This window comes from Culicoides brevitarsis, chromosome 3 (genome assembly GCF_036172545.1).
Source record: "Culicoides brevitarsis isolate CSIRO-B50_1 chromosome 3, AGI_CSIRO_Cbre_v1, whole genome shotgun sequence".
Taxonomy (NCBI): domain Eukaryota; kingdom Metazoa; phylum Arthropoda; class Insecta; order Diptera; family Ceratopogonidae; genus Culicoides; species Culicoides brevitarsis.
In genome coordinates this window covers 20,566,058-20,592,356 of record NC_087087.1, presented here as the reverse complement: position 1 = coordinate 20,592,356, position 26,299 = coordinate 20,566,058, and the positions used below count along the sequence as shown (strand labels likewise).

Genomic DNA, 26,299 nt, shown 5'->3' with positions numbered 1-26,299 from the left:
GTCGAAAAAATTCAGTAGTTATATGAAAAATATTTTTAGAGAAGAAAATTCAAGTTAAAATATGATTTTCAAAACAAAAATTAAAATGATTGAACATTTTTTATAAATTTTTTTTAAAATGTCTGGAAAAATTATAAAAATACACCAAAAAACGATCAATTTTGATGAAATTTTTAACTTTTTTTTTATTTTGCCCCATTGGATTTTTGACTTTTAAAATGGGGCATCGGACTTTATTTTTGATTTTCGTTTGGAGCAGCCTAAACACGTTTATGATATAAAAAAATATTGTAAACATCATTAAAAAAACATTAGGAGCCGCCGTTTGTGTCCAATAAATAAAGACGTCGTACATTTTTGTTCAAATATTTTTTTCAATCAATATAATTTAAAACAAAAAAGACAAGTTGACACACCATCGACAAAAGGGCACACCATCGACAAATGGGCACATCAACGACAAACTGACACATCAAAGACATCGGGCACTACCACATCTACAGACGGACGACTTTCCCTGAATAATACCGCATTTTTCTTCGAAATGCGGTAAAAATATATCAAAAAAATAAATATATATTAAAAAAATGTTATACAAGAAGGTTTTATCTTTTAAAATAGATCATTTATATTCGTCAAGTCAAAAAAAAAAATAATAATAAAAGTAAATAGAAGTAGAAGTAGTTTTTAACATTTATTGAATCATAAAATTTCTAAAAACTAAAAAAATTATCAACAGAAAATTCATTGTAGTGACCGCCAAGGGTTAAGAGGTGTCATTTGTATGGGAGGTCCACTTTGGAGAACCGCAGGACAAAAGTGATGTATGGCAATGTTGTGCGTCTCGACGAGACAAACACTTCTGCATCATTAGATTTTTAAAATTTACACTGAGATTCGGTTTAAATTTGAATTTTCCGTTGATTTTTCATTATAATTTCGAACTCTTATATGGGGAAATTTTTTTGTGCATTAGTATCATGCCTCGAATCCACAAATGGGACCTAAATGAAGCAAAATAAGCATAATCTGTAGAAGAAATGAACCTTCTATCTGTTAAGGGAGAGACGTGATGCCCGGGTGAAACGACAAACATACCCCTCATTGACAGAATATAAAGGATCTATAATAAGAGGTGTTATTTGTATGGGAGGTCCATTTTGGAGAATCACTAAAATCACTAAAATTTTATTTTCAAACATTTAAAATAACGTTAAAATGACAACACAACTTAAAAAATCATTCATCAGTTTTTGAATACATAAACATACATTTATAAATTATGAATCATGTGTTTAAAATATTTTATTTATTTTCATTTTTATTAATTTATACATATTTTATTTTCAGAAAATTTTCTCTCCTTCGAAACTTTTATGCTGTGATAAGTTTGTAGAGGTATTTTATAAACTTTCTTATTTGACAAGCAGAAACAAGAAAACTATATTTTTTTTTAGAAACACATTTTTTTTGTTAAGTTTTTAGAATTAAATTATTATTATTTTATTTTTTGCAAAGACCAACCAAACTTTTTATAATTATTTTTACCAAAAACTGTCATTCCATGACGGGAAAAGATTTTTGAATCCAGGATTCTCAAAGTGCTGATGAATTAATATAATTGGTGCAGTGTTTTCATTTCTTTCTGTAGGGTCAGTCATCAGATATGCCTGTTTAATAAATATATTTTGTGTGAATATTTAATGTGAACATTTATTAATCATGTTTAGTAATGAAACTTGGATGATTGAACTTGTTTAAAATTTTATAAAAAAAACAACCTCACAACCACAACAGAAATGGAAGTTGAACAATAATGTTTAAAAATGTTTGATTCAAGCCGATTCATGAAAATTCGACAACGTAATGTTTAATAGATCATTTCAATATACATTTTATCTTATAGAAAATTTACCATTGCCATATACATTGATTTTTTCTTTTCTTCACTGGTTGTCCCTACGCCAATCCATATATATATTTCATCTCCACCATCCAAGAGCATCACATCATCTTCTGCTAAATCAGATTGCTCATAATTTAAGATCTCCTCAAATTTAATTTTCTTTGATTTTGATAATATCTTGCAATGAAACATTCTAATTTCCAACAAAGGCGCACCTTTGTTTAAAAAAATGATTAGTAATGATTTTTTGGTACATACTTGAAGATTTGAGGAAAAACAAGTTTCTTACCTGCTGGATCAATTTCAGTGTCGTAGGGTAATTTGCCTCCCAAAACACGCCAAAACTCATCAGGTTCTTTTCCTTCTTCCAAAGTAATAATGTTTTTAGTAGACTTCAAGTTTTTTACAATGTTATGTGCCATTTCTTTTTCGAATTTCGAGCCTCCCTTTCCATACCAAATATAATTTGTTCCAAGGGTTATCAGTATGAAAACGTCATCTGATGCCAAGTTATTTGAAACCTAAAGATATGTTTTATATCAAGGACTGTTTATCGTTCTAATAATAATTTTTACCTCTTTTAGTTGCTCTACTCGAACATCGTCTGACGAAGTTCCTCGAACACGATACAATGTCGTTCCCTCGGTTTCGAATACATTTTTCAGTTCTGCAATATGACCACTACTTTTGATGATTAACTTGCCTTTGAAAATTTTCAAAAAGTGTCGAGTTTCATAGCCATGAGCAATTCTTATTTGAATTGATTTTCCATCGACTTCTTCGTCTATTTTATTTGCAAAATTAGCAGCTGTTAGCTTTTGTTCTTCACTAGATTCTTTTCCAAGCCAGTAATAAATTATATAACTCTGTGCTCCTTTCTTATTATTGTAAACATATTTGACTACGTACGAATCTCCGCCAAAAAAAACTCCATAATTATCACGTGGAACCGGTATAAGCATGTTATTTTGCACCAGCCAAACAGTGCGTTCCCCATTCCCTTGATCAGGCATGAATCCCAAAGCATGACCTCCGGATTTCTTCAATGTTTTAAAAGTTTGATCATCAATTTCATTCGAATTTGATTCTATATCAGATCTAATTGCTGATCTGATAAGTCTACTATGAGATGCACCAAAGTCCCTCCAAGTTGCGAAATATTGTTTGAAAGGTGCAGTCTCAGCTCCTATTATGTAAATATTTTTTTTTTTTCAAAATTCTCCATTTCAGATATGCATATTACTAACCTTCTACTGTTCTATGAATTTCTGTCCATGATGGGTATTTTTTTGTGCTTAAAAACATTTGAGCATGTTGCATACTCTTTTCTTTTTCTTGTTTAGTAGCTTTTTTTCCGACCCAAACATAAATACTGCTACCAGTATCCAGAATAAAACAATCATCAGACTTTAGCATTTCTTGACGTAATGGCTTTTCGGAAATTGTATCAATTTTTAAATCACCAGCTGAATCAGAAACTATAATGAATTAAAATAAAATTGTTTTATTAGTTTTACTTGTTTTCGAAGAATAATATTATTACTTTTGTATAACATGACACGTCGTGCTTCACTTTGCTCAAAATCAGCATCATCTTCAGAAGTCGAAGAATCAGGAACAGAATTATAGCTACCAGAACCAAGGGCCTCGAAAAAATGTATTTGATCAATTTCAGGAGAAAATTCATCTAAATCAATTACATAAAATAATGTAGTGTTTATACAACTTCTATATTGATAAATAAAAAAAAACATAATAGAATTTTCAAAAATATTTAGGTAATTTAAAAATCAAAAATGAAGTCCAAAATTTTTTAAAATTAAATAGGGTCACAAAATGAAAAAAAAAAAGTTTTGAAATTATTTTACCGTTAATCAATTTGCAAATTAAAAAATCATTTCAGTCCATTTTAGGTATAAAATTAAGAAAATAATAATTTCATAAAGAATAAGGCCGCTCCAAATGAAAATCAAAAATAAAGTCCAAAATTTTTGAAAATAAAATGGGGGGGGGGTCAAAATAAAAAAAAAAAAATTGAAATACTATTTTCATACAAAATGACAAAATTTTTAACTATTTTTGACTGTTAAATATTTTTTATTTATTTTTGTAGTATGTATATGTTTCATATACTACATTGTTTTTACCGCACAAAAAGGGCCCATTTTGTGAAACGCCGGCCTAAAAATATCGAAATATTGTTAGAATCAAAGGTTTTAAAAGACAGCAAACTTTCCAAAGAATTCGAATCCAGGCAGAAAATTTCCCGGCTTGAACAAAAAATTGAGGCCTGGGCTCTGGTTGGGAAAAATGGCAAAAAAAATTACATTTTTTGGGCAAAAAAGTATCCTTATTTTTATAGCCGAGAAATTTTGGAAAAAAATTAAAATTTTTCAAAAACAAATTTTTTCCGAAAGGGGCGTAGCGACCCTCAAATTTGGGTGCGGCAACTTGAAAACTTGCGCCTTTTTGGCCGATGGCGCCCCCCTAAAAAATTTTTGGAAGAAAATTCATAAAATTTTCAATTATTGTAATGCCAATTTCTGTGAATTGAGTAAAACTATTAACAGAAATGTTTCAAAAAATAATTTTTTAATGTAAAAATACAAAATTTCCACTTTCACCCAGAAAGTGCGCCTTTGTGCTATTTTGCGCCTGCGGCGGATTGCCGCACCCTTGTTACGCCTAAGTGAAGAATTAAATATCGACTTGGAACACAAAAGGACTTATGTAACAAACATATACTACAATTCGAATTTGCTTAGCTAATTCAAGGTACTTTTTAATTATACTTTTTGAGATTTGCTAATTTAAAATAGATTTCAGAATATTACATATTAAAAATTAAAGAAATCCCAGTCCTCGTAGGTGAGTCCAAATCAAATTTTTTCGAACTTTTGGGGCGCTGGCTTTTGATTCGTTTTATTAAATATCATTTCATGTATGACAAAAATGACGTCTCAACAAAATGCCATTTGGCCGTTGCCCCGCTTCACCCCCGGACTCTGCCGTCATCACAGCCGACGATAACAAGTCAACCCCTAATTCATCCTGGGATTCATCTCTAGTAGGTGAGTCCTAATCAAAATAATTTGAACATTTGGGGCGCTGGCTTTTGATTCGTTTTTTTATGTTTTCTTTCCATGTACCAAAATGTGACGTCTCCACCAAATGCCATCGGCCATGCCCCATCAAAGGATCGAACCGTGATGCTGTGATATTAGTTTTAATTAGTTTTTAGTAGTCTATTTATTGTGATATCCCTTACTGTTAAAATCTGTGCCTTGTAGAGTCCCTTTGAAAGTTTATAAAATTATGTATGTAACTTAAGTATAGTCATCTCATGTAAATTAAGTCGAAGAAATAAAACATTATTGTATTGTATTGTAAAAATTAAAGAAAAAAATTCATAAAAAATAATTGTCAAAAAAATTTGAAAAATAAATTCAGTAATTTTGTAAAAAAAAATTAAATAAGAAAATTTATGTTAAATACGATTTTTAAACAAAAATTATTAAAAATTTAAAACTTTTTAACAAAAATTTCTAAAAACATCTTGAAAAATTTTGAAAATACACCTAAAAACGGCCATTTTAGATGAAAATTTTAACTTTTTTTTTGCCCCATTTGATTTTCGACTTTTAACATGGGGCATTGCATCGGACTTTATTTTTGATTTTCTTTTGGAGCGGCCTAACCATCAAAAAATATTGAGAAATAAGTTTAGTAATTTAATGAGAATTAATTTTTTTTTTCAATACAAAATTAAATACTTAAAATTAAAAAATATTTTTTTAAATTTCTTAAGATATACCAAAAAAGATATACATACCCACAATGATAACATTAGCTCGTCCAGCATGATCTTGGTCACGAATTTGATTGGCTGCACTAATTGCTTTAAGTTTTTCTATGCGTTTAGAATCTTTTCCTACCCAAACATAAATTTCTCTACCTGTTAAAGCAAAATTTAAAGTAAAAGAACACATGATGACATACGTGATATGTTGTGATTTTTAATGTGGTAAAAAACATATTTATCATACATTATATTGCTTACCATTGTCCAAGATAAAGCAATCGCCTTTGTTCATAGCAGAAACAGAAAGGTTGACTTGACGAACCCGAATATTTTTCTTTCCTTTTACTTGAAATAATCGTTTTGCACCTGCTGCATTAGTCTCTACCTTCTTAAATCCACTGGCAACGCCTCCAGCTTCATAACGAAGACCATTTTTGAAGTAACTTAAGAAGAGCTGAGACTCATGGTTTTCGACTTCTCTATGTTGCACTGGTTCTCCTCCTTTCGATTTTATAATGATTTTCTTTTTAATATTCCGACTTTCACCGAAAACGCTTTAATGTTGGGTCCTATTTTCCGTTTATTTATTTATTTCCTTTTAGCCAGGAATACTGCTAATTCAACTAGACTTACCGATAAAATTAGGTACTATCGGTAATTTCAAGGTACCTTTAACTAGGGTTTGTAGTTATAGTTAAAAAATAAAAAAAAAAACAAATAATGTGAGCCCAACCGTAAAGCGTTTTGGGTGTTGAAAATATTCTTTTACGAGTTTTATAATTTAGGATTAGAATTTAAATAATATTAATAAAAATGAACCTAATTGATCATCCAGTTGAACTGTATATATAGCAGCTGACCCAGCTTCATCTTGACTTGTTTCAAGACCTAACCAGAAATGAATATCCCAAGAAGGCTTGCCTTTGTCATCAATTTTTGTCTAAAAGTAAATAAAAGTTTGCGTTCACAAATCTATTTATAACATTATTCATACAAAATGAACATGTAATATAATATGGATTGTGTAGTCCAAAAATAACCTGCATGTTTTTCTAATGTAATAACTTACATTTAAGACAATATATGAATCACCAGAATAAAATTTTCCATAGTCTTTGCTTGGATAAGGTACCGGCTGGAAATTCTATGTTAAAGAATCATTTTTTTTTACTTTCTTCTCTTTTTGATAGTGAACAAAAATACTTACTTCAATTCTCCATATCTCCAGTCCCTTTTGCTTTCCAGCATTCACAAACGAATCATGCATAATTGTACCTTTTACTAAGTTTGGTTTACTGTGTGAAGTTGCTGAAAATGCCTTTTCAAAACTAAAAAATTTATGTAAATTACGTATTGTTACAAATTACTTTATAGTTTAAACTATACCAAAAAACGAGTAGCGCTGAAGTGATCAGCAAATGTTTTACAAGATTTTTCATGATTTTCTCTCTTTTTAACGAAACCTGTAAAAGAGTACATATTTAAAAAAGTATTAAAAAGTAGAATATAAATAGCATGTCAGGAGAAATGTTTATATCTCATTGAAAAATCTGTGCATCTAATTTCTGATGCAATTCAATCAATATTATTATATAAATATTTAAAATGTTAAAATTTTTAACTAATTAACCATATTTTTGCTATTTTTTTTAGCTATGTATTTTGATATTAAAAATTCCAAGTAGTATAAATTAAAAAATAATAATTTCAGGTTATGGTTTTTGTAGACCTAGTCTAGTATGGCTCGCACCGTTGTACTTCATTCTATGAAATCAAAAGCTTTCTCAGTAAACGCCGTGGAATGGGTCTTAGCTTTTTACCTGTTATCCCAAGATCTCAGGAAATTTTGAGCACGATTGGAGTCAGAAAAGTTTTTCATGATTTTGAGTCTCGAACCTATGACCTAACGCTCATCAGTCAGATACCACTGTACCACTGTTATAATTTCAAGTAATAAACTTAAAAAATAATTGTCAAACAATTTCGGAATATAAGTTCAGAAATTTTAGGAAAATTATTTTTAACAAGATCAAGCTGTATCCGTACTGCGTACGTTCAACTGTACCGCATTTCAGGTGTATAAGTTTAATGTTGTAATTAAATTGGGATATTTTAAGTTTAATCAATTTTATTAGTATGTAGTAAATGAATAAAATAATATTAAATCCTGGGCGAAAAGGATAAATCGCACAACTGACATTTTTGACAAAATTGAGTTAAGAATGAGACGAGTATTTTAAGATACATTGAGAGATTTTCAAAAATTTTTGAAAAATACCAGTTTTATTTCAATAGAAAGAATAGACGAAAAGGATAAATCGCACAAATGCATGAAAATTGGTAATAAGTCAAATATAAAAATTTCTCCAAATCGTTTTTTGTTCATGTTTTTGTGTTGTTTATGCTCTGTTATTACATAAAAAGTCAACTTGAATCAAAAAATTTGGAAAAATATTAAAATTGGAAAACTTAAAAAATCTCATTTTTATATGAAATTATGTGCAATTGTGCGATTTATCCTTTTTTTCAATAAAAAAATTCCCAAAACTACCCCTTAAAGATTAGATAAGAAATTTTTCTGCACAAAAATTGTTTTTAAAGGCCAATTATTTACTTTTGTAAGTTTAAAAATGAAGAAATAGTTTTTAAAAAAATTTTTACAGCTCAAAAACCGTAAAAAACTTTAAATCGATTTTTCTCAGTTTGTTAAAAATGTTAGTTGTGCGATTTATACTTTTCGCCCGGGAAATATATATAATTAAATTTCCAGATGGATTCCGAATGACATTCGGGATGCATTCCGGCTGCATTCCGATATTCCGAATGACATTCCGGATGAATTCCGACATTCCAAATGATATTCTGGTTGCATTCCGAATGATATTCCGGTTGCATTCCGAATGCCATTCCGGCTACATTCCGAATGACATTCCGGCTGCATTTCGAATGACATTACGGATGCATTCCGGTTGCATTCCAATTAGGCCACACATGACATTCGACATCTCCAGCATAATACCGCATTTTTTTTCGAAATGCGGTAAAAAGGAAAATTCATATTGAAATACGATTTTCAATACAAAAATTTCTAAAAATTCAGAATTTAAAAAAAAGAAAAAACGATCATCTTTAATAACATTTTTAAACTTTTTTTTCTGTCCCACTGGATTTTCGACTTTACAATAGGACAAAATGGGACTTTGTTTTTTAGTTTCATTCGAAGCGGTCTTATTTGTGTGATAAATATTTAAATAAAAATATAATAAAGTCAAAACAACTTAAGATCTTTATTTATTGACTGTTAAATAATTGAGTAAATAATTTAAACTTTATTTATATAAGAAACATATGTCAAGGTGATCAGTATATTTACTCCAAAAATTTAACAAAATGTTTCTCATAAAATGCTCATAAAAACATGAAATTGGTACATTTTTAACATTAAACTGAAATTTGTTGTTTATTGTTAAACTGTACCAATTTAACTTTTTTCCGTGTAGGGGGAAGTGGGGCCAAATCATAAGTCAAATTTCAAAGGCGTTGCGCATACAGAAAAAATAATAATTTTCGGGAATTTCTTCATGGATATGTTAGAGAATTTAGTTTACTTTAATTTGGCGCTTGGAAGACTCATTTATAACCATTGTTAAGAAAGTTATGGTCGTTTTAGTAAAAAAAGTCATTTTTATGAATGCGCCCCAACCGTGGGGTGCATGAGCATGAAAAGAGAGCATGAAAAACTGCAACTTTTGTAGAACAACTTTTTTTGATTCGCCCTTTGTAAATAGGCGAAAAAGCAATTTATGAAGTAACCCCAGTTATGATTTGGCCCCACTTCCCCCTACCATACCGTATTATATTTGTACCAACTCAATTTTTAATTAAAATTGTTCAAGAATTAGTTAGGCCGCTCCAAATAAAAATCAAAAATAAAGTCCAAAAATTTTTAAAATAAAATGGGGGGGGCAGAATATTTCATAATAAAATTTTAGGAATAAAATTTCATATAAAATAACTCTGAAAAATTTTTGAAAAATAAATTCATTAGTTTTATGAAAAATATTTTTAGAGTAGAAAATTCAATTTAAAATATGATTTTCAAAAATTTAAGTAGTATTTAAGTATTATTTAAGTAGTATTTGTAATTTTTTAGTAAAAATTTACAATAATTTTAGAAAACTTCCTAAAAAATTACGAAAATAGACCAAAAAACGGTAATTTTAGATGAAATTTTTAACTTTTTTTTATTTTGCTCCATTGGATTTTCGACTTTTAAAATGGGGCATCGGACTTTATTTTTGAATTGCATTTGGAGCAGTTTTATTAGTTATTTAAGATATAATAACTGAGAGTAGATTTTTATTAAAAATTAGAAAAAACTACTGAAAAAAAGTTTTGATTTAGGCTCTAAACGGCTTCTTCTTTTCGAGATATGGAGGTTTGAAGTTTGTATGAATTTGACTAAATTTTGGTACTCTTCAGTTTCGAGCTACGGATATGACGTGTCGAATTATGTAGCATAAAATCAGTTCTTCGAAAGCTACATGGGCAAGCCATACCATTTTGGAAAATTTAGCGAAATAGCTATAAGAATATTTTAATATCAGGCTATTATTGTAGGCTTTTGGAGCCTTTTTCAGTAAAAAAATAATTATTTAGTTTATTTCTGGATTTTATAATGTTTTTCAAACTCTTTTAAACATTCCCTTATCTTAAACACGCTAAGATATTAATCTACGTCATGATTGACATGTAGCTTCTTTACTTGGATTAATCAATTGAACTAATCATCAAATAATGACATAAATGAGTTATTGTTGGTCTTTTAGGCTCCCAATATGCATCATTATTTCAAAAAACTGAAAACTTTTTCTAAAAAATTTTTCAAATTACAGAAACAAAACAAACATCGAACAGCAGTGTAATCTTGTCAAAATTACGAAAATGATGCCAAAATTTTCTATAAAGCCTTGTAGAAGCCTAAAATAAAAGCCTGATATTAAAATATTCTTATAGCTATTTCGCTAAATTTTCCAAATGGTATGGCTTGCCCATGTAGCTTTCGTAGAACTGATTTAATGCTACATAATTCGACACGTCATATCCGTAGCTCGAAGCTGAAGAATGCCAAAATTTAGTCAAATCCAAACAAACTTCATACCTCCATATCTCGAAAAGTAGAAGCCGTTTAGAGCCCAAACCAAATCTTTAAGAAAAATCTACTCTCAGCTCCGCCCGGAAAATTTGCATTTTCAGTGTACCGGGGTGTAATTAAATAATAATTTCTTATTTACTTTAATATTTTACATTTTCTTTTCTGAGAGTTTGTAAAAAAACTATTTTAGAGTCAATTTAAATCCAGGGCTTAAAATTTGCTTTTATATTGCTTTTTTTGCTTTTGCTTTTACTCAAGCAAAAGCAGAATTGAAAATTTTGCTGTAATTTTGCTTTAAAAGCAAAAGTCAAATAACAATTGCTTTTGCTTGAGCAAAAGTCAAAAGCAAAGTGAATTTGACTTTTTACAAAACTTTAGTTTAAGCCCTGTTAAATCACTTTCAATTTATACTCATTTAGGTTGAGAGTCAAAGGGCCATAGATAGACAAATAATAGATCAAATAATATAAATGAGGCATTTCATTCTAAAAGTTACGAAAAACATGTTCACTTGAAGTATTCGGAATATGCTGCATGGAAAATACATGCAGTATGTTTCCAAATTTTTAAAAAAGAAAAGCTTTAAAATTGATTTTTTTGAACACTTTAAACAAATTGAAACCTAAGAAAAATACTTAATCGAAATTTAAAAAATTTCTTCCAGTTTTTTTTCACTAGGATTGTTTTTTGGCTCAAGAATATTTATTTTTTCTATGCAACGTAATACGGTCGAAAACGAAATACAAAAAATGCAAAAATGTCATTTTATAACTTTATATGGGTTTTTAACATTTTCCATCTATCATATAATGTGAAAAATGGGACAGAAAAATGTTTCGCTTAAAAAATAGATTCTTTTTTTTCGATGGACTTTACAAGAATATACTCAATTTTGCAATATTTGTTTACTAACCTTATTATCAGAGTTTTTAGAATGAAATGCTCCTAACTAACATTTTATTTTAAAAATATTTTGCGACACAAAATAATTCAATCGTACTCTTATCACAAAGTGATAATTAAAAATTGTTCTGGAAATTATTTATTGAAGAAATAAAAATTTAATGCCATACCTAACTAAATGTAGTACATATGCAAATACAACACTATTTTAACGATCAAATGATCTTTCTGTAAATCAAAGTTAAGTAAAACTATTTTTTTTTATGAATTTATTTGAACATCATTTAAATATTTACACTATTTAAAGAATTATTAAAATGTCTGCTGTTTTACGAATAAAAATTACGAGTAAAATTTTATTTTAACATTCAAGTAATTTACAACTTACACATATGTGTTTTCGTCTTGGTGTTCTCAAAAAGACTGAATTCAAATGTATTAAAAGATAATGAAGAGTTAATAAGTAAATAAATCGTATAAGGCCGCTCCAAATGAAAATCAAAGATAAAGTCAAAAAAAAATATATATTTTGAAAAAAGACAAAGTTTTTACAATTTTTGAGCATTAAATAATATTTTTGATGTTTAACTATCTACTTTGTGATTTACTATTTTGAAAAATATTTTAAAATATTTCAAGTAAAAAATTAAAGAAAGAAATATCATAAAAAAATCACTGTCAATAAATTTAAAAAAATAAATTCAGTAGTTTAATGAAAAATATTTTTTAAGAAGAAAAGTTAAAGTTAAAATATGATTTTCAAAACAAATATAGTAAAAAATTTAAAAAAGTTAAAATAATTATAAAAATACACAAAAAAAACAGTAATTTTTGTTGACATTTTTAACTTTTTTTTTTAAGTTGCCCCATTAGATGTTCGACTTTTAAAATGAGGAATCGAATTTTATTTTTGATTTTTATTTGGAGCAGCCTAAATAAGTGAGCTGTAATGAATATAAGGCAAGTGCAATTTCAAAAAATGTGTCACATGTCCACCCACCTTTTCACGGAAGGAGGGAATAATAGAATAATTTGTCCGTCGGACAAAGTTCATACACAATAGGATTTTGAGATTTACGGTGGAGCCATCCATATCTATCTATCTATCTAATGGAATAATGATAATGGTTTTGAAATACTTTAACCTTCAAAACATACGAAAAATGAATAAAAATTATCAAAAATTAGTTGAAATCTAAACTTTTTGTTATATTTTGCAATTTTTCTAAGGATTAGACTAATTTTTACAGGAAAAAATTTAAAAAAAATTAGTTTGAAATTTGCCAATTATTTTTAAATTTAAAAAAAGTCATTAGAAAATTTTTGAAAATTTTTTGTTTCGAAAATTTGTCCAAGGGTAAAAATAAAAGATCTAAAATGTCTTAAAAATACTATTTTAAATATTAAAGCCCCTTAAAAATAGCGAAAAAGATGAAAAAATCATTGATATTATTGTTTTCCATCATCATTATTCATTACTCCCACCTTCTTACTTTTTGAGGTCCAAAATAATGTAAAACATTTTTTGAAACTGCACTTGCCTTAAGTGTTAATAAACTCTCAGTCTACAACAATTGGACAATTAAATGTTCCACTTATTTTTTACATCTTAAGGCACTTAAGTGTATTAATTTTTGTTTAAAATTACTTTTAAAATAGCATCGTTTTAATAATATCAACGAACAATATTTAAACATTTTATATATCAATTTTATACTCCTCTGACATATTTGTAACAGCTACAGTAAATATATGAGACGTACGAAACAGTTATTCAATATTGGAGTCCAAGTATTGAAAAATACATTTCTTTTCAAATAAATTTTTTTAATTCATTATTGCACATACTAAACATGATAATACAATAACGATTAAAACTTTTCAATAAAATGCAAGGTGAGTTTCCAGATTACTAAGTGTAGTCGACCATTTATAATAATAATAATAATATTTTTAGAAACTAACACAGGACGTGGACCACTGCCAGAAAGATGGCTTTATTGTCCAAGAAAGTCAGATTCTCTTATAGCAGATAAATTTTTAGCATTCAAGACACCACTTTGTGATAGATTTTCTTCAAAAATGCCTGAAGAGTGTTTATTTACCCCAAAAATGTTACTGCAAATCATGAAATCATACAAAGTAAAGCTAGGACTGTGGATTGATTTGACCAATACTAATCGGTTTTACGATCGAAGCGAAGTTGAAACCAATGATTGCAAATATATAAAATTGACATGTCGTGGTCATGGCGAAACTCCGTCGCCCGAGCAAACAAGATCTTTTATTGAAATTGTAGACGACTTTATTAGAGATCATCCTCTTGAAACAATCGGTGTGCATTGTACTCATGGATTCAATCGAACAGGTAGGTCAATTATCCTGTGTTGAAAAGTTTCTAAAACAAAATTTATTTTCAAAATATAGGATTCTTGATAGTGTCGTACATGGTAGAAAAAATGGATTGTTCGGTTGTTGCTGCTCTTTATGCGTTTCAACAAGCCAGGCCTCCAGGCATATATAAGTCAGATTATATAAAGGAATTATTAAACCGATATGGCGATGAAGATGAAACTTTCACAGCTCCAATAAAACCGGATTGGTCAAATGGTATGTTAAATTTGAGTTATATTCAGTTGATTTTTTTAATCTAAATATTAAATCACTTGAAGATATGTGTTTTCAAGATGAAACAGAAGAACATAGCACTTCTGAAACGATTGCGACTAAAAGAAAGGCATTTGATGGGGAAGCTGGTCAAAATAGTTGTGACAACACAAATGATTTTCACAAAAGAAAAAGAAGAAAAGAGTTTATGAATATAAATGCTACATTTATGGCGGGAGTTCCTGGAGTTGAACTATTCATTACACAGCCTCGTTTATCCGATCTACAAAATCAAGTACAACAAATGTGTGACTGGACAAAAAATGGATTCCCAGGCTCTCAACCCGTTTCAATGGACCGCTCTAACATTAAATTGTTACAGATAAAACCTTACATGGTATCTTGGAAAGCAGATGGAACGCGGTATTTCAAATAATTTTTTGAAAAAGTTTAATTCTTACATTTTAATTTCACTAGGTACATGATGTTCATTGAAAAGGAAAATGAAATTTATTTTTTTGATCGAGATTTTTCCTGTTTCAAGGTCTCAAATTTACGTTTTCCCTCAAAAAATGAGCCTGATAAACATATTATGTGTACTCTTTTAGACGGTGTAAGTATAAATTAAATGCATGTATGTGTATATTTCAAATATCTATTTACTAGGAAATGGTAATTGATAAAGTGAATGGCCTCAGTATTCCCAGATATCTTGTCTATGATATCATTAAATTCAATAATGAGGAAATTGGATCAAGATCCTTTATAGACCGATTAAAATGTATTGATAAGGAAATTATAGCTCCTAGACATGAAGCCATGAAACGAGGTGCTATCAACAAGCAAAAGGAACCATTTAGTGTTCGGAAAAAAGATTTTTGGGAAGTAAGTGCTGCTTCTTCTTTGTTGGGAGAAAAGTTTGCAAAAAGTTTAAGTCATGAACCTGACGGACTTATATTTCAACCAAAAATGGATGTAAGAAATACAACTATAATAAAAATATAGATCGTTTATTTAGAATTTGTGCTTTGCAGCCATATACACCTGGTCAGTGTCCGGAAGTTTTGAAATGGAAGCCTCCCGAGTTAAATTCTGTAGATTTCAAATTGTTAATTAAAGAAGAAAGTGGGATAGGGTATGTTATTTTTTAACTTCTACCTATGTTTATATATGCTTTTGCTTTTTATTGAAATTTCAGTTCATACTTTATTGGTACCTGTATTTCACATATATATGGGCGATTCGTTTGTAAACATTTGTAAAAATAAATTTACTTAAATTTCTTTTTCCACAGTTTACTAACAAAAAAAGTTGGCTTTTTGTACGTCGGAGGATTGGAAGCTCCTTTTGCACAAATAAAAGTGACAAAGGATATTAAACACTTGCATAATAAAATAATAGAATGTAAATTGGAAAACAATTCTTGGAAGTTTATGCGTGAAAGGACGGATAAGTCGTATCCAAATAGTTTCAATACTGCTAAAGGTATTAAAAAAAAACTTTTTTTTTCCTTTTTATATTTTTTCATGCAATATGTTTATTTTTACAGCTGTTTGTGAAAGTATTGTTCACCCCGTAACGAAACAATTTTTACTGGAATTTATCGCACACAATCGGTTTTTGGACGACACTGAGGCAATGCCGCCCCCACGAAGATAAGAACCTCTCTAAATCTAAACTTTAAATTTAAAGTATTGATTTTTGTCATACATAGTGCAGCAGAAAAAAACTGGAATATTTCAGTTGTTTTTTAGCAATATCAAATAAAATTATTTTTTTATTGTACGTTTTTTGATCAAATTAAGTTCTCAAGTTTTTACAAAAATTAAGTAAAATGTTCTGATGTTTAACAATAGGGTCGACTGAAGTATGTTTAAATAATTTTTTTTAAATATGTATGTATAAAGCAATCCTTAGTTTGGTCTCTAGTAAAAATTAAAAAATAAATAATATAATAAAATTTTACTAGCGTTATTATATTTTTTTAAGTGTAATAAGAAATAAATAAATAATTTAAAATTTATTCTTCATTATAAACTTTAACTTTGGCTAGAGTTTTCGAGATTCTGAAATTCTGCACCTAAGTTTTTTTCTGCAACAAAAAAATCAATTTAAACATATTTTAATTGTCGGAGAAAAAAAGTATTTGCAATTTTCGAAGTTAGTTTTTTTCTATTTTATTTTATTCACTTCAAAGTCGATTAGGAAAAGTAAAGATGATTTTCGAATTCTCTACACGAATTGTGTATATTCGAAATTATTTTCAATAAAACCATTGTTTTTTAGAACAAAAGTGTTTTAAACCATCTTTATTTGTAAATTTTCGACACAAGCTCCTAATTTCGGTATTAGTCACGACAGAAACCTATTAAATTTCGAAGTTAGTTTCGGGTTGATGCATTTACTTATGTTATATAATTTTATGTAAACCGTTATTACCTTTTTTCGCTGTTTCTTCCTATTTACCGTTAAGCACTATTTTTCACCGTTTTGTGAAAATCTACGTTCGTATTCAGGAATAAATCAATTCAATGTTAGATAGAAACAAAGTGATTCATGAAAAATAGTAGTATGTTATTTAATAGTACTGCAAAGAAAAATATTTTATTTCTATTTATAATATTACAAAATTTGTCTTGTTTTACAAATTAAAATGAATTTGTATTTTCTACATAAAAAAAAAATGGTGGAAATCAATTTCTAATTTTTCATCTTTGAAAGAGAATGGTTTTTGATAGTACCCGCAGTGTTTATAATATTCAAAATGTATACTTTATCTCTTTTTTACACTTATAGTACGAGCAATTGAGCGCTACTCTACAATTTATATTTGTATAGGTATATACAATATTCATATATAGATTATGTACATTATAAAAAAATATTTATCTTGAAAATGAAGTAGAGTAAACTTATGGAAGAGGTTCTGGCCACATGCTATTCTGAATCATACTCATATTTTAAATCATATATAAATGTTTTGATAAGTAGTAAATATTTAATATAAACATGATAATAATTGAACAAATGCAACAAAAAAATGTTTTGCGTTAGGCCATTAAATGTAATAATATCACTTCAGGGGAAAATTCAGGGGAATTCTGTCCAGTTTGAGAAATTAATCGTTTTTTTACTAGATATCCGCTAAATTTGAAGTAAGAATTTTAAAATTACAAGTGTTTACATATTATAATAATATATTAATTTTTATGTATAAAATCTAATTCACTAATCTTTTTGAGGTTTTTATTTAAGAATGGTTGGGAACAGAAAATTTTGATCAAATAGTGGAAAATAACATTGCTCAGAGTAGTATACCTTAACGTAGTTTTATAATAATATGCAAGAAGGTACTAATAATATCGCTTCCATTAAATTTCTCTATTTTTATTTTTTTTTATTCAAAAATAAATACATAATTTTGATTTACTTTACTTCTTAGACGTTATTACAGTTCAATAGAAAAATGATACAAAGTTTTCATTATGAAAATTCAAAAGATAATAAAAAAAAGAAAATAAAGTTAAAGTTGAATAATATGTTGGTAAAGTTGCTGCACTATAAAATGTCACGGAAAGACCTCTCATTTCGGAACCTGTGAAAAAAAACAATTGTCAAACATAAATATGTTTTTTAAATTTTAAGTTTCTTACCATTTGATGAAGTACTAAAAGTAAAACTATCAGATATATTGCTCCAACCATGCTTATTTCTGGATACATAATTTAAAAGTTAAATTATTAAAAAAGGGTTTTAGAAAATCAAAAATAACGGTACCTTGCTTGCACTCTTGCTTCATAATGTTGATCTGGATCAAGGCCTCGTATGACATAATTCATACTTTGTGTGTAAAGGTGAGATAGAGGAACTGCCGGTAGTACAACATCTCTCCATTCATTTCTAGGCCAGTGAGCATTATATCCACGATGAAGTGACGTGTGGTAAACACCGGTGTATTGATGGTGATGCTCAAAACTCTGTTCTATTCTATTATCTAAATCTGTTTGAGTATCTGGCAACCTTCGGAAAAATAGTTTGTATTCTTCTACAGGAGCATACGAGTCCACGGTCCATGATATATTATATCTGTTCAGTATTTTAGATTAACTTTTTGTAAATTACTAAATTATTACTCTCTAGTCTACTTACTTATCCTTAAACTGGCTGACAGTTGGTGAACGAAAAACTACTGCGCCTGGCCTCCCAGTTAATTGTAAAGTTTTTCTGGACTTTCCAAGTGTGTTTTCAGCTTTTAAACAAAAAAAAAAAAAAAAATGAATAAAAAATGGTTTAAATTTAATAAATTCTAAAAAATAACTCACCTACACATGAATAGTTTCCAAAATCTTGTGGATGAACTTTTCTTATAATTAGCGTGTGTCGAGTTCCACGATTTTCCATAATGTGTCTTTCAGTTGTGTCGATTTGCATCGTATCTTTAAACCAAATCACCTGTTTCCATTAGGTTTTGAAAATATTTTTTTTTAAATTTTCATATGATAAAATATATAGTTATTTGCGTATGTACCTGTAAATTATCACCGTGAACTAGGCAAACTAGCATTGCTTCCTCGCCTTCACCTGAGAATAGATTAATTGCAGGTTAAATTGCATGAGTTTAGTTTGTAAACATACCAGAATAAACTACTGGGGCCTCTAATACGATTTCCGGAGGATCTAAAAAATGGATTTAAAAAAATTTTTTAAAACGTCAAAAATAAAAAAAACGAGAATAAATTGCCTTCGTGTATAAAACGAATGACCGCATTTCAATATGTTCAATTCCATGATTTTTCATAAATTTTTCGAGTTTTCCCGAAGATTTTCATCATTTTTCACTTTTCATGTTACTCACGAGACTCCCCTGAACATTTTATAATTTTGAAATATTTCAAGATTTTCTGATTTTCCATGAATTTTCCGAGTTTTCCCGACGTTTTCCACTAATTTTCATTGACAACATTTTCCAACGGATGAATACTAATTCAAAATTCCAACGGAAAATTTTTTTAAATATGCTGTCAAATCTGTCAATTGAAAAGAATTCGCCAAACCTGCTAATTCAAACAAAGTTAAAGTGGCACACCACACAGACGGACGGACGGAAGCACGGTCGGATGACATCACGAGCACAATACCGCATTTTTTTCAAAAAAATTGAAATGCGGTAAATAGAGAAAGTAGTCGTCTAAAGAACGACATACTAAACCGCATATCGATGTTGCATATGTATCTTTGCTTTTTGTACTCCTCATTTCACATTTTCGAACTTCTCATTTCACATTTTTGTACACCTCACAATTTCAGGGACGCCCACACACCTATTGAGCACAATTGAGAGCTATTGGGAACAAAAAAAATTTTTGGCACAGGTGACACACACACATTGACACTCCACAAGTCGAGTTTAACACCGCATTTTTTCTTCGAAATGCGGTAAAAAATAAAAACTTACACAAGACATGCAAAACTACTTGAGAAGATGCTGGTAGACCCACTCCATTTTCAGCTTTGCAAACATATACTCCTCCTTTATGGCGATCCATATCTGTTATTGATAAAATTGATGATCGCAATACTTCATCACCTAAATTATTGTTGATTGTATTTTTTTTTTTAAATTTTAAATTTTAATTTATTTCTTATGTTACCTGACGGAAGTACGTTGTTTTTACGACTCCATGTTATGTTTGGCGTAGGGTTGCCTGAAGCTGCGCATTCAATCTTAACAGCTGACCCTTTTTTGATTTGTAAATGTGAACCAGAACTTATGTGATGTATCCTTGGTGGGACCAATATTTCTACTGTATGGGTAATTTCTAGTGGTTCTAAGGTTGCGATTTGGCAAATATAGTCTCCAGCGTCCTGTGGTCCGGCATTTTCAATTTGCAGTGAAAATTCGCCATTTTGCACTAAAAGATTTACCCTAGGATCTGGTGTTACTTTAACTGTCCCAGCTGACAATATTGCTATACCACGTTTCCACGCTACTATAAAGTTATCTATTGGATAAATTCGCTTATTTAATCAACAATTTACTTTCATATTACATGGAAAAACTAACCAACATTCAACACCTTACAAGGCAGAGTAATGGTTTCTCCATCTACAAATTTTAAAGTCTCTGATCTTGATGCAAAGCTTGGGTCAGCTCTTAAGCCTATTTGACTTAAACCACATGCTGAAAATATACATTTGATTAAGCAAATATTGAAACGATTAGACAGTACATTAAGAGAATCACGCTTGCCTTTTTACAAGAATTAGGGATAACATGGACGACTTAATACGCTCCATGAGAGATGCGAGAAACTACGCTGCTAGAAAGCACCCCTTTGTGATCATTCGTGATGAGATTGCATGAAAAGTTCTTTTCATTTAATTTTTCATCCTATTTGTTTTTCTTTTTTTTATACTATTTGTTAAATATTATTTAAAGTGATTTTTTTTTTACGATGCGTGTTATTTTTCCACACAAACAACTGATAAATTGAAGTGAATTTATTTAAACAAATATAAATCCCGGGCAAAAAGGATAAATCGCACAACTGACATTTTTGACAAAATTGAGTTAAGAATGAGAAAATATGCCTTCAGACGAGTATTTAAAGATACATTGAGAGATTTGCAAAAATTTTTGAAAAATACCAGTTTTATTTCAATAGAAAGAATAGACGAAAAGGATAAATCGCACAAATGCATGAAAATTGGTAGTAAGTCAAATATAAAAAGTTCTCCAAATCGTTTTTTGTTCATGTTTTTGTGTTTTTTATGCTCTGTTATTACATAAAAAGTCAACTTGAACCAAAAAATTTGGAAAAATATTGAAATTGGAAAACTTAAAAAATCTCATTTTTATATGAAATTTTGTGCAATTGTGCGATTTATCCTTTTTCTCAATAAAAAATCTCCCAAAACTACCCTTTAGAGATTAGATAAAAATTTTTTCTGTACAAAAATTGTTTTTAGTGGCCAATTATTTACTTTTGTAAGTTTAAAAATGAAGAAATAGTTTTTAAAAAAATTTTTACAGCTCAAAAACCGTAAAAAACTTTAAATCGATTTTTCTCAGTTTGTTAAAAATGTTAGTTGTGCGATTTATCCTTTTCGCCCGGGAAATAAAATATTTGGAGGATTCCATTCTAAAAAATACCAAAATCCCGAATTTTAAATTTACCTATAAAAGTACAGATTTTATTACTTTATCGTGATGTCCATCCGAAAATAAGAAACTTTTGCTAAGATAACATTTATTTTCAACTTATTTTAAAAATTTTTATCAATGACTCAAATTTTTTTAAAAACGACAAACAATCCTGGTGAACAAAAATTATAAAATTCAAAACTTAAAATTTCGACCTTTTTTTCGCTACGTGAATTTTTCTTATATTTTGCGATAAAAAATTTTTAAAAGTATCATAAAATTTTTAAAAATAAGGAGAAAAAAATTTCGCCAAAGCAAAAGTTTTTTCTTTTTTGATGGACATCACGATAAACTATTCAGTTTTTTATTTCTATTACTGTTTTATGAGAAAAGTGAATCCGGGATTTTGGTATTTTTTAGAATGGAATGCACCATTTAAAAATGTGGTCCTATTAAGTTGAGTCCCCTTGTTGTTGTTTTTCAAGCTAAGGCCGCTCCAAATGAAACTCAATAGTTTTGTCCAAAATTTTTGAGAAAAAATGCCCCCCCCCATTAATAAAAAAATAGCAAAATAAAAAATATACACTTTTTAATACAAATTTTTTGAAAAATAAAAAAAAAATTTTTCAAAAATTTTTAAGACCAAAAAACGGTAACGCCATGTTATATGTATTTGATGAAATTTTTAACTTTTTTATTTTTTTGCCCCACGCGTTTTTGGAATTTAAAATGGGGCATCGGACAAAACTATTGAGTTTTATTTGAAGCGGCCGTATTGGAAATTTTAAAACGGACTGGCTGCGGTAAGGTAGTAGTGAGACTTAAATTGAATAAATTTTTTTCTTAATTTATGTTAAATAAAATTGTATATCTTCTCTATTTAATTTTTTTTAATTAACTTTGAAATTTTCTTTAAAAATATGAAAAAGTCCAAAAACTGTAATTTTTGAAGAAACTTAATGTGCACCATTGTATTTTCGACTTTTAAAATGCGACATAAGTAAAGTAATTTTTGTTTTGAAAATCATATTTTAACTTGAATTTTCTTTTCTAAAAATATTTTTCATAAAATTACTCAATTCAATTTTTAACTTAAAATGATCTTAAATGAATTTTTAATTTGAAAGTTTCAAAGAAGATTATTAAAAAACAACAAAAAAGTTGATCAACGATCAAAAATTGCTAAAATTTTGTCATTTTGTATGAAAATAAGTAACGTCCGAAGTTTTCAAAAAAGAGTCGACTAACTCCGTGCTAAACTCCAATTTTTTGGGAGTCTACTCCGAGTCGACTCTTTCAAAACTCCAAATTTAAAATATTTTTATGATTGAATTTATATGATTTTTAACACAAATGAGCAAAAGTTATTTTAAATTCGTAATTTTATGATGTTATCTTAAAGCTAGACAAATTTTAAAGACATTTCATTGATAAAAATTTTCCAACATTTCTTTTTGTAATTTTAAAATAAAGACAATCTATCAAATATATGCTTTCTTTGAAGCCCTGATTTTAAAACAATTCAAAGAAATGAAACAAACGAGAATGAATTGCATTCGTGTATAAAACGAATGACTTGACCGCATTTCAATGTGTGAGTTGAGTATGTATGAGTTTTTTCGAAAATTTTCATCAATTTTCACTTTTCAAGTTACTCACGAGACTCCCCTGAACATTTTAAAATTTTGAAAATTTTCAAGATTTTCCGATTTTCCATGAATTTCCCGAATTTTCCCGAAAATTTTCATCAATTTTCACTTTTCATATTACTCATGAGACTCCCCTGAACATTTTAAAATTTTAAAAATTTTCAAGATTTTCCGATTTTCCATGAATTTTTCGAGTTTTCCCGAAGTTTTCCACTAATTTTCATCGACAACATTTTTCAACGGATGAACATTCATTTAAATTTCCAACGGATAAGTTTTTTAAATATGCTGTCAAATCTGTCATTTGAAAAGAATTCGCCAAACCTGCAAATTCAAACAAAGTTAAAGTGGCACACCACACAGACAGACGGACGGACGGACGACATCACGAGCACAATACCGCATTTTTTTCAAAAAAATTGAAATGCGGTAAAAATTAGGTACAAGTTTTAAGTTCTAATTTTTTAATACTTTTGCATTCAAATTTCACAGTCGTTGAAGAGTGAGGAAACTGCTGAAAAAAGCTTTTAGATGACCATAACACTACCTTGAAAACTTTTGCTTCAATTTTAGTTTTTTTTTTTTCAATAAAATTTATAAAATATATGCTTGCTTTTTGTTGATTTATTTTTTTAGTTTCCAGTTAATATTTTGTAATGCTGTTTCTTTTTGCAATTTCTGCATCATGCATCTCCTTAAGTTTTTCTGTAGGGTTATAAACAGGAAAATTCTAGTATTTTGTGAGAAGATTCACAAAAAATGAAAAAACCTACGAAATATGGCGTGTAAAAATCATTTCAATACACATTACTTTATTTATTTTAGTTTGAAAGCTGCGTTGATTGTATAGTTTTAGGGTCAACGACAGATTCGGATACAAAAATTAATAAAACCAGAAAAAATATGTACCTATTTTTTGCACTATTCTAGTATGAAAATTGGTTCTAACATGAATAAAGGTTATCATGTAAAAACGACCAACGATGATATCGTGTATTGAAAAGTTCACGGGAAAAATTTATTATTAATTTGACACCTCTCAGAGCCCTCTGCTAAGAAACTTCAGTGAACAAAAATTTCAGCATCAAAATATAGATTTTTACAATTTTAAAAAATAATAATTAGGATTTTAACTCTATCCTCCAAAATTATGATTCCTACCAATACGACCCCTTTTTGGCATATGTTTTCGAAATGTGGTAAAAAAATTTATTTACTTTAAAATATTTTAAAGAGCTTTTTATTCAATTATTTTTAAATAATTTTGTTCAATAGAATATTGATTTAAAATTTCGCAATATATTTCTTCAAAATCAAATACAATAATGGCCTTGTCAATCCATTAAAGATTATGACGACGAAATTTAAAGACAAATTGTAAATAAAAGATAACTCATATTTATATTAATGAAATAAAAAGCAATAATTTTTAACAATTAAAAATTTCAATAAATGAAAGGTTTAAGTAATTAACCTTTTTGCATCGGAAAAAATCTATTTCACACAAATTTCGTTTAGCAAAAAACAAAGATTTATTTGATTCAAATCTCTGATATTTTTGTTTTTATTATATTTTAAATAAATTTAAAACAACAAAACTCAATATTAATTTACTTACTAGTCTGTATTCTCAGGAGGGTTATCCAAATATTAAAGTAAAAAAATGTCTCTAAAATTTTTATAAGTTTTTTGCTTGTCCATGCCATCAATCTACGTGTGTCACACTTTTGATAAAAATAATACGTTTTCATTGAAGCATCTCTTTTCATTTTTTTGTGTTTTCATGAGATAATATTTATCATCGTTCTAATTTAGTCATTTAGAAGTAATATTTGTTCTATTATTTATTATCATTTTGGTACTTTTATTATTAATTTTAATGCATTCAAATTTCTATTTCGCCTTGGCTTTGCTATTTTTTTTGCTTTTCGAATGGCGATCTCAAACATTAAAATTAAATATTTTGATCACTTTATAAGTATATTACTAAATTCTTTTTAAAGGTTCAAACAATTTATTTAAATAAGTGCATCACGTTAAATTTTCTTTTTTTCTTTTCTTCATCAACTTTTATATATCTCCTTTATGTGTTTTTTCTTTTTAACTGTTTTTCCATAAAATTTCATTTATTGTTTTTAGAGATTTTTAGTACCACTACTCGATTCAAAGGATAAACGTCTACTGATTTACTATTGTCGGGAAAATTCGTTTTTCCTCATGTGTTAAACAGACTGTCTTCTCTATGCAAATCAGAAAATAAGATTGAAAGTACGCGTGCGCGAAAAACAGGAGAATATTTTTGATCAACGTAGGCTCAATTCCCCCAAAAAATCTACTGAGAAGTAGTAAAAGCACTTTTAAAGAGTTTCAATTAGGTATGTTTTGTTAAAATATTTATTTTAAAGGTGAAACATTTTTCTCAATCGTTTATCGAACTGGTCTGTAATTTAAAAATTCTTATCAATTCGACAATTTTTGATTAAATGAAAAACGGATTTGACTAACAATATCACTAGTAACGGTTAAGTTGCTGAAGAGGAGTATCAACGAAACTAGCGCCAAACAACTACAATGAAACAATAGTGAAAAATAAATATTGAGTGCCTACCCTTTATTAGATATGAACGTGATTGAAAAACATTCTTTGTAACAAACAGTTCACTAGGGTTTTCCGAAGATTTTACGAACTTTTACATAGGGTGGCAAAATCTATCTATCTAAGGCTCGTCTTTCAATTTTTAATAAGCCACTATCAAGCGACTGCTTTCCAGGTTTTCAGAAAAGTGGCTTCATGACTCCAATTTTTAAATCAGGTTTTAGAGATCAAGTAGAGAACTATTCCTTGCTATGGCGAACACATTTTTGATTCTTTATGTAGCCCAAAAAAAATTTTTTTTTAACAAAATTGTACACTCTTGTGGACAAAATCACGCCATTACAGCCTCAACTGAATTAGCTTGCACAGTCTTGCACATTTCTTGTTTCATTACCTTTCCAACAAGCTATAATTTGTTAATGTGCATTGCGTAAAACTGAAAATATTTAGAAAAAACTTGTTGTCGTATCTCGAAGCTGAAGTGTACCAAAATTTGCCTATTTTCATACAAACTTCAGACCTCAATATCTCATCTCA

General features: G+C 28.6%; 3 protein-coding genes across 4 annotated transcripts; 1 reads left to right on the top strand and 2 right to left on the bottom strand.

Moving 5' to 3' along the window:
* Positions 1–1,298: 1,298 nt before the first annotated feature.
* Positions 1,299–12,210, bottom strand: LOC134833111 (gelsolin-like). Of its 2 annotated transcripts, none has more exons than XM_063847314.1 (13): positions 12,155–12,210; positions 7,095–7,171; positions 6,916–7,036; positions 6,778–6,852; positions 6,528–6,648; positions 5,967–6,209; positions 5,739–5,861; positions 3,450–3,593; positions 3,154–3,384; positions 2,482–3,092; positions 2,196–2,427; positions 1,916–2,121; positions 1,299–1,670 (listed from the first exon to the last, which is right to left on the bottom strand). In XM_063847314.1, exons 2-13 carry the CDS (start codon positions 7,145–7,147, stop codon positions 1,545–1,547), a joined length of 2,286 nt encoding a protein of 761 aa, XP_063703384.1. In that variant the 5' UTR covers positions 7,148–7,171; positions 12,155–12,210; the 3' UTR covers positions 1,299–1,544. The 2 variants fall into 2 exon arrangements, with proteins under 2 accessions (XP_063703384.1, XP_063703385.1); XM_063847315.1 differs by lacking the exon at positions 12,155–12,210 and adding an exon at positions 11,937–11,977.
* A 1,328-nt stretch (positions 12,211–13,538) lies between these two features.
* On the top strand, positions 13,539–16,158 carry LOC134833348 (mRNA-capping enzyme-like). Its single transcript, XM_063847646.1, has 9 exons — positions 13,539–13,662; positions 13,724–14,134; positions 14,194–14,376; positions 14,439–14,796; positions 14,851–14,986; positions 15,040–15,348; positions 15,408–15,508; positions 15,668–15,858; positions 15,923–16,158. Exons 1-9 carry the CDS (start codon positions 13,656–13,658, stop codon positions 16,030–16,032), a joined length of 1,806 nt encoding a protein of 601 aa, XP_063703716.1. The 5' UTR covers positions 13,539–13,655; the 3' UTR covers positions 16,033–16,158.
* Positions 16,159–17,813: 1,655 nt separating this feature from the next.
* On the bottom strand, positions 17,814–25,248 carry LOC134834487 (opioid-binding protein/cell adhesion molecule-like). Its single transcript, XM_063849188.1, has 11 exons — positions 24,785–25,248; positions 20,438–20,554; positions 20,025–20,375; positions 19,829–19,960; positions 19,009–19,050; positions 18,902–18,954; positions 18,696–18,825; positions 18,523–18,622; positions 18,151–18,459; positions 18,027–18,085; positions 17,814–17,968 (listed from the first exon to the last, which is right to left on the bottom strand). The coding sequence occupies exons 1-11, from the start codon at positions 24,933–24,935 to the stop codon at positions 17,829–17,831; spliced, it is 1,584 nt and encodes a 527-aa protein (XP_063705258.1). The 5' UTR covers positions 24,936–25,248; the 3' UTR covers positions 17,814–17,828.
* Positions 25,249–26,299: the final 1,051 nt, after the last annotated feature.

Bases quoted from the DNA above. Each gene is read 5' to 3' on its own strand.
- LOC134833111 (XM_063847314.1), bottom strand. From the start codon at position 7,147: ATGAAAAATCTTGTAAAACATTTGCTGATCACTTCAGCGCTACTCGTT. The intron at 6,649-6,777 runs GTAAGTTATTAC...ATTTACTTTTAG, and splicing joins ATTCATATATTGTCTTAAAT to ACAAAAATTGATGACAAAGG. The intron at 3,093-3,153 runs GTTAGTAATATG...TTTACATAATAG, and splicing joins AATTCATAGAACAGTAGAAG to GAGCTGAGACTGCACCTTTC.
- LOC134833348 (XM_063847646.1), top strand. The intron at 14,797-14,850 runs GTATTTCAAATA...TAATTTCACTAG, and splicing joins TGGAAAGCAGATGGAACGCG to GTACATGATGTTCATTGAAA. The intron at 15,859-15,922 runs GTATTAAAAAAA...TTATTTTTACAG, and splicing joins TAGTTTCAATACTGCTAAAG to CTGTTTGTGAAAGTATTGTT.
- LOC134834487 (XM_063849188.1), bottom strand. From the start codon at position 24,935: ATGAAAAGAGATGCTTCAATGAAAACGTATTATTTTTATCAAAAGTGT. The intron at 19,961-20,024 runs GTAACATAAGAA...ACAATAATTTAG, and splicing joins AAACAACGTACTTCCGTCAG to GTGATGAAGTATTGCGATCA. The intron at 18,955-19,008 runs GTATGTTTACAA...ATCTATTCTCAG, and splicing joins GGCCCCAGTAGTTTATTCTG to GTGAAGGCGAGGAAGCAATG.